Genomic DNA, 18,770 nt, shown 5'->3' on the forward strand with positions numbered 1-18,770 from the left:
GTTCAAGGCTTCAAGTTCCTAGGTGTAAATATCACCAACAACTTGTCCTGAACTAGCCATATCGAAGCTACTGCCAAGAATCCACACCAAAGCCTTTAATTCCTTAGAAGGCTATGCAGTTTGGCATGTCCCCACCATCTTTCACCAACTTCTACAGATGCGCCGTAGAAATCATATTTTTGGGATACACCACAGCATGGTTTAGGAACAGCTCCATCCAAGACCGCAAAAAATTGCAGCAAATTGTGGACACACCCCAGACCATCACACAAACAAACTTCCCTTCCATTTATACCTCATGCTGCATCGGCAGGGCCAGCAGCATAATCAAGGATGAGTCGTATCCTGGTTACTCCTTCTTCTCCCCTCTCTCATTAGGCAAAAGGTATAGTCGTCCCAGCTGTTATCAGGCAGCTGAATCATCCTATCAACAACTATACATCAATCCTTCGCTACTATCTACCTCATTGGAGACCCTCGCACTATCTAATTGGACTTTGCTGGCTTTATGCTCCAAACGTTATTCCCTTTGTCATGTATCTATACACTGTGGTCAGCTCGATAGTAATCATGTATAGTCTTTCCATTGACTGGATAGCACACAACAAAAAGCTTTTCACTTTACCTCGGTACAGGTGACAATAAATTAAACTAAACTAAATTAAATAGCATGATGACCAAAACTGAACACAGTACTCCAAATGTGGCCTCACCAATGTCTTGTACAACTGTAACAAAGTCCCAACCTCTATACCCAGTACCCTAACTGATGATGATCAATGTACCAAAAGCATTCTTTACCACCCTATCTACCTGTGATGCCACTTTCAGATAACTGTGTGGCTGTACTCCTAGATTGCTTTGTTCTACAACCCTCCTTGTAGTCCTACCATTCCCAGTGAAGGTCCTGCCCTGGTTTGACTTCCCAAAATTCAACATGTGAGAAAGAACTTCTTCACTTGGGATGATTTGGAATTGGTTGCAAATTTGAGCGGCAGAAAAGTCAATCAGAGCATTCGAAGGGAATTGGATTAGCACCAGAGGGAATCTCAGATGCTCTTTTTTTAAAAAGAGGTGCTCCCTCGGCTCTTATAAATAAACGCCCAACCACAGACTGGAGAACTTGTGATTAATGTGTCAGGTGCCTGAGCCATTTGGTTAAAGTGGGTCATCTGAAAAACAAAAGCAGACTTGAAAATTCACTGCATGATAATTAACAATGTGCTTGCTTGTTTGTATATGACAAACACAGAAACACGTTATTTTATTATGCACAAAGAATGCAATGAACAATTGATTGTGGTTCACAATCAATTTTACCCAACAACTCGAGCGTGTAGCACTTGGAAAACTGTCAACTTGCCAATTGTTCAGTACAAAGATGTTTCCCATTTTTCCAGCACTCCAATGAGCCATGGAATACCATTCTTCATCTGTGTATTCACCTTGAAATTTGGTTGATGAATCTGTTCATTTTTATAACACCATTCACAAAAATTGCATTTATCACTCACCGTAGATGTTTTCTCAGTCATTTAGTTCCTGTTCAGCATCTTGCTTATTCCTCATGTTTAAATACTTTTCACTGTAATTAGTTATTGTCATAGAGGGTCAATTTTATTATTAATCTCTGACTGTCCATCACGTATAAAATTGTGGTGTTCCTGCATAGTGCTACTCTAGGAGCTATAAATGAACATGTGCAGGAGTGACAAATAAACTTGACTTGACTTGATAGCTAGGAGGTTATTCTTAAAAGGCACTTGAAAATTGTAGTGCTTGACTTTCATCTCATCTTCAAGGCGACAGCTACATACTATAGGATGTCATTGGCAGGGTAGTGCAATCCAATTGGTTGTCTGGCATCAACAAAGGCCCTTCAGAGGCAGAATGGTATCGTGACAGAGAGCAGTCTGTCCATATGCATAATGAATCTCCCAATTCTGTTCCAGTTTCTGGATTAAAAACAAACATCCAACTACAGTATCCATAATTTCCAACAGAGATTCTCAGAATGCTGCACAACTAACGACCTAATTGCAGTGTAGGTAGAGATGGGCCCAGAATGGTTGACACTGTTGTATACATGTCCATCAAGCCTGAGCAAGTTCCCTTTATGTGCAGGAAGAAACCGCAGATGCTGGTTTACACTGAAGATAGACACAAAATGCTGGAGTAACTCAGCGGGACAAGCAGAATCTCTGGAGAAAAGAAATAGGTGACGTTTCGAGTCTGAGGAAGCACCTCGACCCGAAACGTCACCTATTCCTTCTCTCCAGAGATGCTGCCTGTCTTGCTGAGTTACTCCGGCATTTTGTGTCTATCTTCAAGTTCCTTTTAGCCTTTCCAATATTGCATTTCTCACTGAGAGCTAGTTAAAATTGCAACAATACGTATTATGTAGATTTGAAATGATTAACTGAGTACAGAGGTAGAGTGCAGATCTGACCTTTGACAAGCTGGTTCCTGAAACATTCCATACTCCTGGTGGTGCTTCTGTGTACTTGTATGTGTTGAATTCTCCAGGATTGAATTCCTCATTTTTCCAAATTGCATGATGCCCACCCATCTGTTCTATTGGCATTTTAAGTCAAAATTGACACTATAATTTAGTTTTTTCATTCATTAACATGTAATTAGTGAGATACTGCCACCAGTACAACCCACTGCATCTGAACTGTATTTTTACTTCCTTCTTGAAATGTACACATTTTTCATTTCCTGGGGTTCCAGTGAGTTAAATGTGAAGATTACTAATATTTTATCAATATTTAATTCCATCTAGATTCGCCGAGTTCAGGATATTCGGGCTCAAATCTTGCCCTCTCATCATGTTATGTGGACCTACACCAAGTACCTTGCAATCGAGGCATATGCTCCCGATCGTCTGTTTACTATACAGCAGTGACTGACTTTGCGCAGGATGGTGACAGAGGAACTGAAGTTCTATCATTGCCTATTGCCACTGAAAACTTCCTCTGGAATAGCTATATCCCAGATCCAGTTCAGGTTGTACAACCTATTTACATACTGTATTTTCAGCATGCAAGATATTTGTGATATGAGTAAAATGCACAAGGGGGGTGAGGGGTGACGGTGTCAGAGGGATGGATAAGAGTCATCTCCCTCCCCTCCACGGACCTGGTGAACCCCTGTAGCATGGCACATCCTATGAGTAAATAGAAGCCAGATTATTTCACGTTTATGTGATTATGATAACAGTTGAGTTTATATCCCTTACTAGACAAATCAGTAAAAGAACTTTAAAAGAGATATCATAAGTTCTTTAATAAGGTGAATAATCACTTAAATAAAGTGAATCACTGCAAATGTTAACAGGGTATTTTTGAATCGTTCAAGGCACTAAAAACAAACAGAAGAGTCTTTCCAAAATGCATTGACACAAATAAAAATCAAGAAAATATTTATCCAAAATTCCAAACAGAACAGGATAGGAGCGGGAAACACAGGAGACTGCAGAAGTTGGAATCAAGAGCAAAACATTGGTTGCCAGAAGAACTCATTCGGTCAGGCAGCATCTGTGGAGGAAAATAGACAGTTGTTGTTTCAGGTTGAAGCCTTTCATCTGGACTAAAGCAGTAGAGGGGATGTGGCACAGCTTGTAGAGCCGCTGCCATAGCGCCAGAAACCCCGGGTTCGATCCTGACCTCCGGTGCTGTCAACTGACCTAAACTTGATTTAATGGTATCAAAAAATGCTGGAGTAACTCAGCAGGTCAGGCAGCATCTAGGAAAGAAGGAATGGGTGATGTTTCGGGTCGAGACCCTTCTTCAGACGGTTTAATAAATTGATTTAATAATGAATTTCAAAATTGGAGGTGGATTTTACATTAAAAATACTGAATTTGTTTATTTTTCTGTGACTATGTTGACAATTTCACATGATTATAGCAGATAAAGGCAAAAAAAAGGAAATTTACAGCATCGTAAGCAGCAGTTGTGGAAAGTGAAACAATTAACAATTAAGGTTGAAGATGCTGTTTCTCTTTCCAGAGATTCAACCTGATCCAAATATGTTTCCACCATTTCCTCTTCGAATTTCAAATTTCTAGTATCTGCAGTTTTTTAAGTATATTGTTATGATGAAATTTAACTGACTGTTTCATTGTATATACATATCCTGGTATGTTTGCCAGACGAAGTAGTTGAGGCAGAATCAACAGAAACATTTAAGACATTTTAGCTGGAACATGTTGGCCGGTGTGGGCAAGTTGGGCTGAAGGGCCTGTTTCCACACTGTATCACTCTATGACTCTATGACATTTTGACACGTATATGGATAGGAAAGGTTTAAAGGGACATGGCCCAAACACGGACAAATGGCATCAGTTTAGATGGGGCATCTTGGTCGGCATGGACCATTTGGGCTGAAGGGCCTGTTTCTTTGCTATATGGCACTCTGACTCGTGGAGCACAGAATACCATGATTTATATTTTATAGAAAGAATTTTGCAAACACAAAGTGGTAATTCGAGGAGTTGTTCTTAGCGTTAAAATATTGTAATTTTCATCCTGTTTTTGAAACATTCCCAGGATAGTAATAATTCAGCCAAGAATGATATTATCACATGTGTGTAGTTTGAGAAACACATATATCAGCTGGACCTACTGTCTATTTGTTTCTCTTTAGAGCACTTTATTGTAATGAGCATTCCAGAGAAAAAGTTTTTAAAAAACTGCTAACTCGGTACATATGTGGTTATAGCAATTTCATTTTAGCCCTGTGCATTAATTTTAGTGGAAATTTCTAAAACAGAATTCAAATAAATAGACTAACTGTGCACATTTAGCAATATTCAGTTTTAAAGAAACATTAAAGCACTTGCACCAATCAAAACATTATTACACACTGTGATTTTCATCTAGTTGTATTATTTAGTGTGTCAAGGACAATGGAAGATGAAAATATAAAACTAAAAGTGGCTGTATAGTCACCATACAAATATAAATACTGAGGTTTCATGTCTAATGATAGTGTCTATTCATCATCATTTGTTCAGAATTAGTCTCATCTCCCCAATTAGTCTCATCTCTCCAATTAATTTTAACAATGCCTTTTAGAAAGATTAAGTAGAAATAACATGAAAAAAGTATAATATCTTCCAAAAGAGTGAGTGAATCACTAGAATAGACACAAAATGGTGGAGTAACGCAGCAGAACAGGCAACATCTCTGGAAAGAAGGAATGGGTGACGGGTCCTGAAACGTCACCCATTCCTTTTCTCCAGAGATGTTGCCTGACCTGCTGAGTTACTCCAGCATTTTGTGTCTATCTTCATTTAAACCAGCATCTGCAGTTCTTTCCTTCACAGTGAACAATGGCTTTATGTATTATACACTAATAATCTGAGGCATTTTAAAATAATTGTTATTAAAACAATAATTATTTACTTTAAAGTAAGACAATTAAATATAGATTGAAATGCTGTGGAAAAAAAAGGCTCATATTTACCTTTTGGAGATGGTTGGTTACTGGATTGTATTTTGTTATGGCTTTGGTTTGGTGTTAGACAAGAAGCTTTGAATGAAAATCAGGCCAGCTTGAGCTGCAGTGAGCACCTCACATGTTCAATGTGTCCTTGAGTTCTCCTTTTACACAATGTTGGCACATCTGACAACTGCAACGGTCATGGATTTGCCATCCTAACCCCTGGTTGTTCAAGATCATAAGATCCTAACAAGCATAGGGGCAGATAGGGTCATCCCTTGGCTTTATACAGGGGCTGACCCTATTCGTTTCAGTTTGTTTACTGGCCTTTAATAAAAGGTAACTCCAGGTTTCAGTTTAATTAAAATATAAATATGTAGCAGTCTAATCTATTTTTAACTAAATGTTTTTAAAATTATTTAAATCTGCTTAAAAAAAATGAAATGTGCCTTTGACCGCAGTTAGTTATTGAACCCTGTCACATTCATCCTGGATCAGAACCACAGTTTCTGCTGCCTGTGGCCTGATCATCACTTACAGAAAGTCTTCAGAACAGAACCTTTTTGTGCAAAGGAACCGACCGGTAGGACGAATGAGGTCAGAGGGTCTGCAGAGAGGGGTTGTTGGGGTGGAAGAGGGTAAACATGAGGGAAGTGGTAGGCTGACCACAACCCAGACCATTCAACTTAAAAAAAGACAGTGCTGGAATAACTCAACAGGTCAGGCAGCATCTCTGAAGAACAATGGCAGGCAACATTTCCTGTCTTTTCCGAACATCAACTGTCCATGTTCTTCAGAGGTGCTGCCTCATCTGCTGAAATACTCCTGTAGTTTGTATCTTTTTTTGGTAAATCAACATCTGCAATTCCTTGTGTCTCCATTAAATTCAAAGCTTGATGGGCATGATTTTTGGATGTGTGCGGTGTGGATCTTATTATCACACAGTGGATATTTCAGCAAGTCTTTCCTATGGCTCTTTAACACAGTTACTTCAGTTTAAAGTTATTCCTGGCTTTGTTGTAGAATATGAGGCAACTGGTTTGCCTGGACCTACTGACTGATTCAAACACTGAGCATTTAAAAGGCTAAACCAAAGATTAAAATTATCAGGATTTTGTAGAATCTAGACTAGATCAATAAACAAAGATATTGTTTTGAAGAGATTCCTTTATCCCTTCCTCTATTGTGGCAATAAGGAATCTGCAGCTGTGACAAAGAAGCTGTGACCAAAGAAACCAGTAGATGGCGCATTCTAACCTACACAGAGGGTTTGTATGGCAGCTGCAAGTGTGTATCAGGGTGGTGAGTGGGTAAAGGAAGGTCTGCAGTGGTGGTGAGTGGGTAAAGGAAGGTCTGCAGCAGTGGCAAGTGCGTGTTGGGGCCTACAGTGTGTGTAGTGGGAGGTCTAGTGTGTTTGGCAGTGGTTAATGATGCAGAGCGTTGGCAACTCTGCCCTGCTGATCATCAATGGTTCAGTGGTGCTTTATTGCAGAGACATAGACTTGAGAGCCAGGGCCCGCTGGTGAAAAGCAACATGTTTGAGACTGGGCAGAATATCCGTGCCGTAGTGGTGGATCATCTGTACCTCCATTTCATGCAAGGTGGTTTTATGTGAAAGGACAGTCAGAATATCTTCCTCTGAAAGATAACATAGCTAACTTTGTGAAACACAACTCGTGGCAATCAAATGAGTTCATGGACAATTTAACTATAGCTGTGCAAACACTGTCAACTGTGAAATGTAAGAAAATAACTGCAGATGCTGGTACAAATCGAAGGTATTTATTCACAAAATGCTGGAGTAACTCAGCAGATCAGGCAGCATCTCAGGAGAGAAGGAATGGGTGACGTTTCGGGTCGAGACCCTTCTTCAGACTGTGAAGCTCACTTCAAATGAGTGTTGAATGGGTCTTTCCTGGCCATATTCCATACCTGCACTGGAAATTAGACTCAAATTTACCCAATTCTCCATCGAGCACATAATCTTATGATATTTTTCCTATATTCCAAACCCACTGCCCACCACCCACCACAGAGATCGCAGCCTTCATCCCACCACATCCACTGAATGGACATTAGACACTGAATGTTTAACATTCTTAAATCCCTGCTACTGACCCTCACTCTCAATGTGCTCACCATTCCTCATCCCCATCAGTAAGCTTCTCAACATTATAGCTCCCCAACCTAACTTGCCTGGTGTCTCTACACTCTAAAATGGCAGTATATAAAAGAAAGTCAGTGACTCATGTAAGACTACTTCAGAACAGGTCTTGGGCTATTGAGCACCATCATTTTAACGTGGCCAAAGAATTTCTGGTCCCATTATTTTCCTTTTAATGGACACGTTTGTAGGGTAGGAGTTAATATATTTGTATTGAATATTGCTTCTGAAACTTGGTTTTATGGACTTCAATAATGCACTTAGTTATTTTTAATTATGTTTTTTTAAATTTAGATAATGGTGAAAGATGTCCCTGCTGCCTACTGCTACTCATTTACCGATCCACACCTGATCACTTTTGATGGCAGGTAACTTATCATCACATCATATCATATCATATATATACTGACGGAAACAGGCCTTTTTGGCCCTCCAAGTCCGTGCCGCCCAGCGATCCCCGTACATTAACACTATCCTACACCCACTAGGGACAATTTTTACATTTACCCAGCCAATTAACCTACATACCTGTACGTCTTTGGAGTGTGGGAGGAAACCGAAGATCTCGGAGAAAACCCACGCAGGTCACGGGGAGAACGTACAAACTCCTTACAGTGCAGCACCCGTAGTCAGGATCGAACCTGAGTCTCCGGCGCTGCATTCGCTGTAAAGCAGCAACTCTACCGCTGCGCTACCGTGCCGCCCTTCATTCACTTCCATTATATTATTTGATTGTGATGCCCTTCAGTTTGTTTTGTCTAGTCTACCAATTGCCAGATGGCATGTGGTTGATCTTATTTGAGAATGGGTGTAGATCCCTGCAGCTTGATGTTGGTGTACTCATTAGTTAGGTACAGTGTAGGGGATAATATGACCCAAATCGATGGATTTGCTTCAGGTGGGAGATTAGGATAAAAAAATATGAAATAGGAATATACCACACATCTAACTTGCCGCTTTCCTTCATTTGTTGGAGGGACGGGTAACAAATCCATTCACTGGAGATGACATGAAATGGTGTGAAAATGATTTTATTAATAGTCACAGTCATAGCAGTTGAAAGCGGAACATTGTGTAAAACAGGAGTGGGAACAATTACTACAGCAAGTTTATTTTATTCCCATTTCACAACAGTAATCTGCCCACTTCTCCCATCAGAAACCAATATCAATCTTGACTCGTCAATTACCATGTTATGAATTTCCCTGCATTTAAATGGGAAATTATCTACCTTTCATGGCAATCATACGGGAAGCCCATTTCCCCATTGAATTTTCATGACTCTAATGCCAACGTACAATTCCCAATCATACCTCCATCCCCTCATGATTACATTGGGCTCTAGTTTTATTTACCCATTTCTCTCCCTCATGACATTCCCAATAAATGAGCTAACAGCATCGTCCTGTGAAAAACAGCAGGAAGAAAGCTGCATCCTAGGATTTAGTGATGCAGTTTTGAATGCAGAAATATCATAGGACATCCAAGTTATACAAATACAAGCCTCAATCCTTAAGCTAAGATTTTTTGGTTGTACTTAATATAGATGTATTTCTGTAAGTACAGAGGTCACTCCAAGTTAGATTATTTTTTGTTTACCTTTTTGTTGTCTAGCTTTCCTGTCTGCAATTCTTTTGGAGGTGCCATTTTTGGAGCAGTTCTAATATCTTGTGTGGGAAAAATAGATTGCAGGATGTTTTTTTGAGAAAGTGTACCAACCCCTCCCATTGACTTCACCTGCCTCAGCAAGGGCTGCAGCATAATCAAGGATAAGTCACCCCCTGGTTACTCCCCCTTCTCCCTACTCCCATCAGGCAAGAGGTACAGAAAAGCGCTATATAAATTAAATGTATTATTATTATTATTATTAAGTGTGAAAACGCTTATCTCCAGATTCAGGGACCATTTCTTCCCAGCTGTTATCAGGCAACTGAACCATCCTATCAACAACTAGAGAGCAGTCCTGAGCTACTATCTACCTCATTGGAGGCCCTTGGACTATCTTTCATTGGACTTTACTGGGCTTTACCTTGCATTAAACATTATTCCCTTTATCACGGCTCAATTGTAATCATGTACAGTCTTTCTGCTGACTGGTTAGCATGCAATAAAAAAAGCTGATAACTGTACACCGGTACACGTGACAATAAACTAAACAAAATTTTAAATTTAAGTCACTGATTTTTTTTTTCTGGAATATTTATTATTTTTTCTAAATGTAAATTTGTTATCAAGTCCACTGAATTAAATATTTTACTTAGTAGAAGCCTTAAAATCTTTTTATGGAATGAAATTTGAGTTAACAATATGTGCTGCAAACCAACATGTTTTATGTTTACATTGTATAATATTCCTTACACTTAACTAGACCCTGCAGAAACTGAATAACTGCAATAATTTGTCAAGTCATAGATTTTTCTCCTTCTCAAATGATTCAATTGTCATTTCTGGTCACAGAATTGTATTTTGTTTATTCCCTAGGCGTTATGATAACTACAAGACTGGAACATTCATGCTGTACAAGAGCATCACTCGAGACTTTGAAGTCCACGTCCGTCAATGGGACTGTGGGAGCTCTCATTATCCAGCTTCTTGTAACTGTGGATTTGTGGCTAAAGAAGGGGGAGACATTATTGCTTTTGATATGTGTAACGGGCAGCTGCATGAAACGAAACCACACTTATCAGTGAAAAGTCAAGAAATTAAGGGTAACAACATTAAAATAACTGAATCTTACCAAGGAAAGAAAGTAACAGTAAGTATCACGGTTTCAACTTTTATTTACAGTTGCATTGTTTTCTGTTCAACTGTTTGGTAACTTTTAACAGTTTTATATTTTGTGGAGGTGTTAAATCGTTTAATTTGTCTGGCTGTTCAAATTGATATGCATCATTTGAAATAACTAATTCATTAATTCAAGCTGTATTTGGAATGTAAATGTTATACTTATTATAATCTTACAAAAGATAAATTGGATTTGCCAAAACAAGTAAGGGTGACAAGTTGATAAATAAGAACAAATAAATCTCATCTTTTACAGATCTGTTATCAGATCTACTTCTCAATAAATATATGAAATCGTTCAGCACAGAAATGAGCCCTTTAGCCCCACCGTGTTTATGCTGATCACCAAGTATCAGTCTATACAAATCCCATTAATTCTCACCTTAAGCCTATGAACTCTGCTTTTAGACATCTCTGCCATAAGGAAACGTTGCTTAGCATCTAATCTGTCAATTACTCATAATTTTGTATATCAGATCACCCCTCAGTCTCATTTGTCCATGGAAACAAACCCAGCTCTTCTCATAGCTGAAACATAGTTGGTACATGTGACAATAAATTGATCTTGAAATCTTGAACATTCCATCCCAGACAACATCCTGGTGAATCTCCTCTGCATAAATATAATGTGTGGTACTTTGTTTTCATTTTACACCTTTATTCTGCTGTGAATACTCAGGCAATTCAGTTTGGCTATGAATAGCAATCTTAAGATGGTTGAAAGCTACAGTTCTGATCCAGCTTTGGTCTAGTAGGTTACTTTCCATTCAGTTCCATCATGTCCATTAATATATCGATGCATAAGCCTTCAATGCAAAACATTGACCCAAACATAACACACGCCAAAGTGATCAACACATTGAGCTCAGTGCGATAACTTTAGACCATTTGCTATCATATTAACCACAGTACTGATGTGTTTACTGAAATTTTGCAGTGATTCTATTGAATGGAAACTGCAACTCCAGCAAGTACCAGTGGAACCTTCTTGAATTTCAGTCTCTTGTTAATGTTAACTGATGTTGTCAGTTAAACGTTGTTAAACAGACCGAATGCAAAGATTTTCGAGTTGGTTGTTTGCACATACATTGCCAAAGTACTGATTTAAGTTTATTTCTGGTAAATACATTATCCATTTATGAATATTCCGTTCTGGTGAAAGAATAGCAGGTTTCCTCTGTTTCTGGAATTGCTGCCAAAATATAACAGTTTTTGGCCAGTTTTACTTAGGATTATAAAATACTCATTTTTAAATCAATTCTAATAGTATAACAACTGCATGATGAAGATAGTTACAAATATAGATCTTGCATTAAACTTGTGTATCATTAATAGAATAGTAGCTTTAAAAAATCTACAAGAAAAAACAAATCTACCTATTAGAAAATAAACTCACCAATGTTTGGCTTTCGATGTGAAGACTGTAATGTGACTATAATGCAAGGGAGTGTGGATGATATTGTGAAGCTGTTGTCAAATCCCATGTAAGTTATTTGAGTTAACTTGTGTTGTGCCTTCACAAACACCAGTCTACTGAGATAACTTAGATGATGAGATTTCATTATACATGAGAGTTCTTTATACATGATCAATTTTCAGCAAATGCTTTGGAGTCACGTGATGCATTCCTATCGTGGATGTTGTTATCTGACGCCTAAATTAGATTGATCCTTGACATACTGGGGCATTACTATGTGCCCTTACTGATCACATGGATTATAGTGTAAGGGGATGGGCACAGCATTGCTGGACCTCATTGAGGCCCTTGGAGAACTTTTTAAACCAATATCTTAACGTCTAGGTTACTGCTGGCTGAAGAAGCAGCAGGAAGTATACCACAGCTCAATTGTTGCAAATTGCACAGATTTGGAGGAAATTATTTGTGTTTAAACACACGTCTTATCATATCAACCTACAATTAAACTCCCTGAACTCAACCATGAAGGGACTCTGCCCTCCACTCATCCCAGGGAAATTATTAATACTGTCAGTGTGAGCTTTCTGTTGTTCTCATCAATCATACACCTGTACCCTGTATGATATTTGGAAGGCATTTGTGTTTAATAATAAATTGAGTCCAAATTTATTACCTGTACCCTGTATGATATTTGGAAGGCATTTGTGTTTAATAATAAATTGAGTCCAAATTATCATACTTTATATAGAGGATGAGATGGTGCAGGGGGCTCTGTGAGAAACCAAATGAATTGGCCATCCTGTAAGACAGCATATGTCAGCAGTGCAGCAAAGTACTGACTTGGCAGCTTTGACTGAGTCTGTTCCAGGAATTAGAGTAATAGTTATACAGAAACAGGCCCTGCGGTCCAACTCATTCATGCCGACCAAGCAAATCCATCAAAACTACTCTCACTTGCCAGTGCCTGGCCCATATCCAAACCTTACTAATCCATGTACCTGTCCAAATGCCTTTTAAATGTTGTTATTGCACCTGCCTCAACTACTATTTCTGGCAGCTTGTTCCATATACCTGCCAGCTTCTGTGTGTAAACAAAAAAAATGCCCCTCATGTTCCTCAGGGCAACACAGTGGTGCAGCTGGTAGAGCTGCTGCCTCATAGGGCCAGAGACCCATGTTCAGATCACGGATGTTGTCTGTGGAGAGCTTGCATGTTCTTCTTGGATGTGTTTCCTCTAGGTGCTCCGATTTTTTCCCCCCAAAACCCAGGTTTGTAGGTCAATAAACCTTTGTAAATTGCCACGAGTGTTTCGGGATGGATGTAAAAATTAAATAACTTAGAACTAGCGTGATTGGGTGATCGATGGTTGGCGTGGGCCAAAGAACCTATTTCCATGCTGTGTCTCTAAGCTAAGCTAAGCTAAATCTTTCCCCTCTCACCTCAAACCTATACCCTGCAGTTCTTGATTGCCTTACCATGGGAAAAAGACTCTGTGCATTCACCCTAATTATTCCCTAGTGATTTTACATATCTCCCTAAGATCAACCCTCAGCATCCTCGCTCCGAGAAATAAGGTTTTTGCCTGTACAACCTCTCCTTATAGCTCAGGCTTATCTTATCCTGGCAACATCCTTGTAAATCTTCTCTGCAACCTTTCCATCTTAATGTGATCTTTCCAATATCTTAACACAACGTCCCTTCTTCTATTCTCTGTTCCTGACTGAAGAAGGCCAGCATGCCTAAAGCCGCCTTCACCACTCTGTTCACCTATGAATGAATGAATGAATGAATGAATACGTTTATTGGCCAAGTATGCAAGGAATGTGCCTTAGTGCTCCGCTCACAAATGACAACACAAACATACAGTTAACAATTAAGAATAAAGCATAACCACACCAAAACAATAAGGATACAACATTACGGTCTAAACATGTGGGTGAAAATAAACCAGTGCAAAAAAGAGACTACAGACTTTGGTTATTGAGTAGAACTATCACTCATGGAAAAAAGCTGTTTTTATGTCTGGCTGTGGCTGCTTTGACAGTCCGGAGTTGCCTTCCAGAGGGAAGTGCTTCGAAGAGTTTGTGGCCAGGGTGAGAGGGGTCAGAGATGATCTTGCCCGCTCGCTTCCTGGCCCTTGCAGTGTACAGTTCGTCAATGGGGGGAAGGTTGCAGCCAACAACCTTCTCAGCTGTGCAAACGATCCGTTGCAGCCTCCGGATGTCGTGCTTGGTGGCTGAGCCAAACCAGACCATGATGGAGAAGGTGAGGACGGACTCAATGATAGCAGTATAGAATTGGACCATCGTTGCCTGTGCAAGATTGTGTTTCTTCAGTTGCCGCAGGAAGTACATCCTCTGTTGGGCCTTTTTGACTGTGGAGTCGATGGTGGCCCCCCATTTAAGGTCCCTGGAGATGATGGTTCCAAGGAACTTAAATGACTCCTCAGATGTGACTATGGTGTTGTTGATGGTGAGTGGGGGGAGGGGTGGGGGATCTCTTCGAAAGTCTACAATTAGTTCCACTGTCTTGAGAGCATTGAGCTCCAGGTTGTTGCGATGGCACCAGGATGCCAGCTGTGTCACTTCCCATCTGAAGGCAGATTCCTCCCCATCCTGGATCAGTCCAATCAGGGTAGTGTCATCCGCAAACTTGATGAGCTTGACAGAGGAGTCTGTGGAGGTTCAGTCGTTGGTGTAGAGAGAGTAAAGGAGAGGGGAGAGTGTGCAGCCTTGCGGAGCTCCTATACTGAGGGTCTGTGGGTCCGAGATGTGCTTTCCCAGCCTCACATGCTGCTTCCTGCCCATCAGGAAGTTGATGATTCTCTGACAGAGGGGATCAGGCACAGTCAGCTGGGAGAGTTTGCAGTGTAGTAGCTCTGGCACAATGGTGTTAAAAGCAGAAACAGAATCCTGGCATAGGTCCCCCTTGTGGTCTAGGTGCTGGAGGATGAAGTGCAGGCCTGGATTGACTGCGTTGTCCACCGATCAATTGGCCCTATATACAAACTGCAGGGGGTCCAGCAGGGGGTTTGTGATGTTTTTCAGCTGGGCCAGCACAAGTCTTTCAAAGGTCTTCATGACTACAGAGGCAAGTGCGACAGGCCTGTAGTCATTAAGACCAGTGATCCTTGTCTTTTTGCGTACAGGGACAATAGTGGAGACCTTGAAGCAGGCAGGAACAGTGCAGGTTTGCAGGGACTAGTTGAAAATGTCTGTGTAGATCGGTGCCAGTTGTTCGGCACAGAGCTTGAGGGTGGAGGGGGAAACATTGTCCAGTCCTGGAGATTTCTGGCTTATCTGTTTTCTGAATAGCCTCTCCACCTCCGCAATTTCTATTGTTAAACTGGAGTCATTCTGTGAGGATGTGCAAATTGGTGATTGCAGAGGGGTGGGGTGGGGGAAGGGCCAGTCTTTGCAAACTCCAGCCAGTCTCTGTGTAGGTGGGAATTGCTGCTTGGGGAGGAGTGGGTGGGGATGGGTCCAGTCTTTGTAAACTGGAGTCAGTCTGAGTACGTGTGAAGTGGTGATTGGGGGTGGGGGAGGGGGTCCCAGGGTTATGTTTCTGTTTCTCGAACCTGTAGTAAAACTCGTTCAAGTCGTTGGTCAGCTGACGATTATCCAAGGAGCGTGGGATTTTCCTCTTGTACCTGGTGATTTCTTGCAAGCCCTTCCAAACTGAAGAAGCATCATTAGCTGAGAACTTGCTCCTCAGCTTCTCAGAATACCTTTCCTTGGCAGCTCTGATTCCTCTTCTAAGCTTGTACTTGGCCTGCATGTAGAGGTCTGTATCCCCGCTCCTGTAGGCCTCATCTTTTGACTGGCGGAGCTGTCTGAGTTCTGCTGTGAACCAGGGCTTGTTGTTGTTGAACCAGATCCGGGTCTTCGTGGGATGCCATTTTCAGGGAACTATTTTTTTGCATTCTGCTCTACAACAATCCCCAGCACCCTACTGCTTACTGTGAAGTTCCTGCCCTGATCTGACTACTTCAAAATGTAACACTTCATGCATATCTGAATTAAACTCCATTGTGGAACCGGATCAAAGGCCTTGCTGGTCCATTTTGACTATGTCTAGAGCTCTTCCCTTTTAATCTTCTTGGGTACTTTAAAACAAAAACTCAATCAAATATGTGGGACATGATCTCCCACGCACAAAGCCATATTGACAATGCTGAATTGCTGAATTTTTTGAAAGCCATATTTCAGCCATAAAGATTGCTGCGGTCTTACCAGTAACCATCATAGCAATAAAAGGAAGGCCCCTTTCTTGGTGATGCAGCCTACATTTACCACCAGCCTATTTGCTGTATTCATCTATTAGGCAAATCCTCCCTGCTTCCTTGTTGTCAAAAGATAAATGGAATTGTACTTTTTCATATTTGTGGGATTCCCCAGGTTGATCCTTGCACCAGTACGCACTATGTTGCAAGCATTCACTGCTAAAATTTTACTTCAGTGTCCCAGTCCCCATCCTGGTCAAGCAACTCATCACAAATGGTGGTCATTAGCCTCAGTTCATTTTAGTTTGTGGGAAAGTAAAATTGTGGATCTCGTCTCCATGTAATATACACACATAATTTAAGGTTTAACATGATCTTGGAATGAGGCACTATTATCAGTTTTGTTCTCATGATTTCCCCAGTGTTTTCATATTTAATAAATGATCCATATGAAGCATTGTTTGGTGACAAACCAATCCCAAACAGAAACACATCTGTATTGGCACTCCGAGTTGTGATCAATTCCTTGATACGTTATAATGTTACAATGTTTTGGAAATTGGGATCGAAATATATCACTTTTGTTTACAGTATCATTGGAAAATATGTTTTTGTGTTGGATTTGCATGGAAATTAATAAATATAAATATAATTAATAAATATATTAAATAAATGAATAAACATTGGCTGATTCTACAATTCTGTTTGTTCATATAGATCACATTTTCTACTGGAACATTCATCCGGGCTGATGTGGGTGAATGGGGAATGAGTTTAACACTCAGAGCACCCGGCATTGATTTCCAAAGTACCAAAGGTCTTTGTGGGACTTTTGATGGTGATATGAGTAATGATTTTCAAAATTCAAATGGACCCTTTGTTGAAGAAGAGATTGACAATCTTGATGTTTTCATTGAAAGTTGGCGGTATGTTTAACATTCAATTTGTAACTCAAAATAAGGGATAAGTTTTCATTGACGTCAGAGATTGCTAATTTGATAGAGCATATTCACCCTCTGCCTGCAAGCCTAAATGATTTCCTTTCCAATAATTTTAATGGAATAAATCCACAAAGAACTGACTGCATTCTTCTCTCTATAATAGTAATTTCACATATGATCCTTGTCAAAATCTATATTTTGGAAAAAAGTAATTGCTAATTTATCACCGGCTTGCACAAGTGTATCACATTAACCATTCACTGAACTTTCTAATGTAATTATATATGTTTTCTCCCTATATATTGTAATAATCTGCTCGTCTGTCCATTATTAGTATTTTTGTGGAAAGGATGATTAATAAATATTGGGATAAAATTAAATTTAAATCTCTTTAAAAGCACATTTGAAAAATATAGTGTAATATACATTTTATCCTAAACTTGTCTGCATCAGATCAGTAAACACATTGTAATTTTTTTTTTACACTTTGACAGAATTATGCCTGGAGAGAGTCTATTTGACAGAACTGCAGCTTCACCTATTACTATCAAAAGAAGCCGTTATTGTAGTTGTAGCACTGAGTCAATCATGCTGCAGCAGTCTTCTAATAAACTTGATTCCATTCCTCAATCTGGAATTCCATTGGCCTGTCCAGGCAACGAAAATGTCAGATTTTACAATTTAATACCAGTGTTGGATGTTACAGCAGAATATATCAGTACTGTCGAGTTGAATAGAGGAATTAGCAGGCGCCATGCTGAAAACAAAATTACAACTCCCATTTTAACAGATATCTATTATACCAGTCGAAGCAAACAAAATCAAACGATCCACTTTGCAAGGGTCTCTTATGTTCAAAAAAAAGAAACCATACTGAGAAAACGAGGAATATCAAGGGAACACAAAAGGAACAAACATAAAGGTAACTACAACCATCATAGAAGACGGAAACGCCAAAATTACTATGAAAACTTACCCACTTTCCCTTTTCAAAGTCTTACTCAAACTGACTTGGAAGGATTTAGTTACTTTTTTCCTGAGGACCATACTTCTGACTTTCAACAGGAGATCTTACCTTCCTGGCCCACACCTTCTGGGCTGACAGAATCAAAGGCATTTAATTTATGCCAACAGATGGTTGCCAATTCCAGCATTGGCCGAGCCTGTGGAGAGATGCTTGGCCAACGATACACGGATGTTATAGATATCTGTATCTTGGATCTTCAGCTTAAGGATGATCTCAGTTGGGCAAACAGAGGCCTCAGTTTATTAGAAAATGAATGTGAAAGGAAACTTTTGGAAGCTGGGTTCTTTTATGAAAGTGACAATGGGGACTTGTCCAATTTACCTCAAGACATTTTATCTGCGCTAAGGTGTCCCAATTTTTGCAGTAGCAATGGTGAATGTGCTGAGTGGGGATGTGCCTGTTTTCCAGGCTTCAGCACCTATGATTGCAGCGTTTTAGTTGGTAAGTATTGCGTCACAAATAATCAAACAATGAAATTTAGCAAACATTCTTATTGCATTTGTATGTGCAGTGTTTAGCACAACTGTTGAAACTCTCTGGAATTATTAGCAATTTGGTTGTGAGGATATTTGAGTTTGCAAGTTCTGTTCCCCACTCTGCTCTTTGGGAAATAAAACTGAAAAGAACGAAGAGGTGTTCAGCTGCCTAGCAGCAAATGCCCAGAGTGAGTCTGGTAATGTCCCACTCATTCTACACACTAGGTCCTCTCATGGCTCTTATTCCCCAGCTCAGTAGGGAATGAAGGAATTAAATATGTATGTGTTTAA

At 40.0% G+C, this 18,770-nt stretch overlaps 1 protein-coding gene across 1 annotated transcript in view; it reads left to right on the top strand.

Moving 5' to 3' along the window:
• Positions 1-18,770, top strand: part of vwde (von Willebrand factor D and EGF domains) — a 141,401-nt gene that overhangs the window by 63,115 nt on the left and 59,516 nt on the right. The window contains exons 8-12 of the mRNA XM_078422030.1: positions 2,786-3,009; positions 7,907-7,980; positions 10,094-10,367; positions 16,753-16,961; positions 17,471-18,444. Coding sequence (XP_078278156.1) covers positions 2,786-3,009; positions 7,907-7,980; positions 10,094-10,367; positions 16,753-16,961; positions 17,471-18,444 — 1,755 coding nt within the window. The remainder of the gene's footprint in view (positions 1-2,785; positions 3,010-7,906; positions 7,981-10,093; positions 10,368-16,752; positions 16,962-17,470; positions 18,445-18,770) is intronic.

Source organism: Rhinoraja longicauda, chromosome 2 (genome assembly GCF_053455715.1).
Source record: "Rhinoraja longicauda isolate Sanriku21f chromosome 2, sRhiLon1.1, whole genome shotgun sequence".
Taxonomy (NCBI): Eukaryota; Metazoa; Chordata; class Chondrichthyes; order Rajiformes; family Arhynchobatidae; genus Rhinoraja; species Rhinoraja longicauda.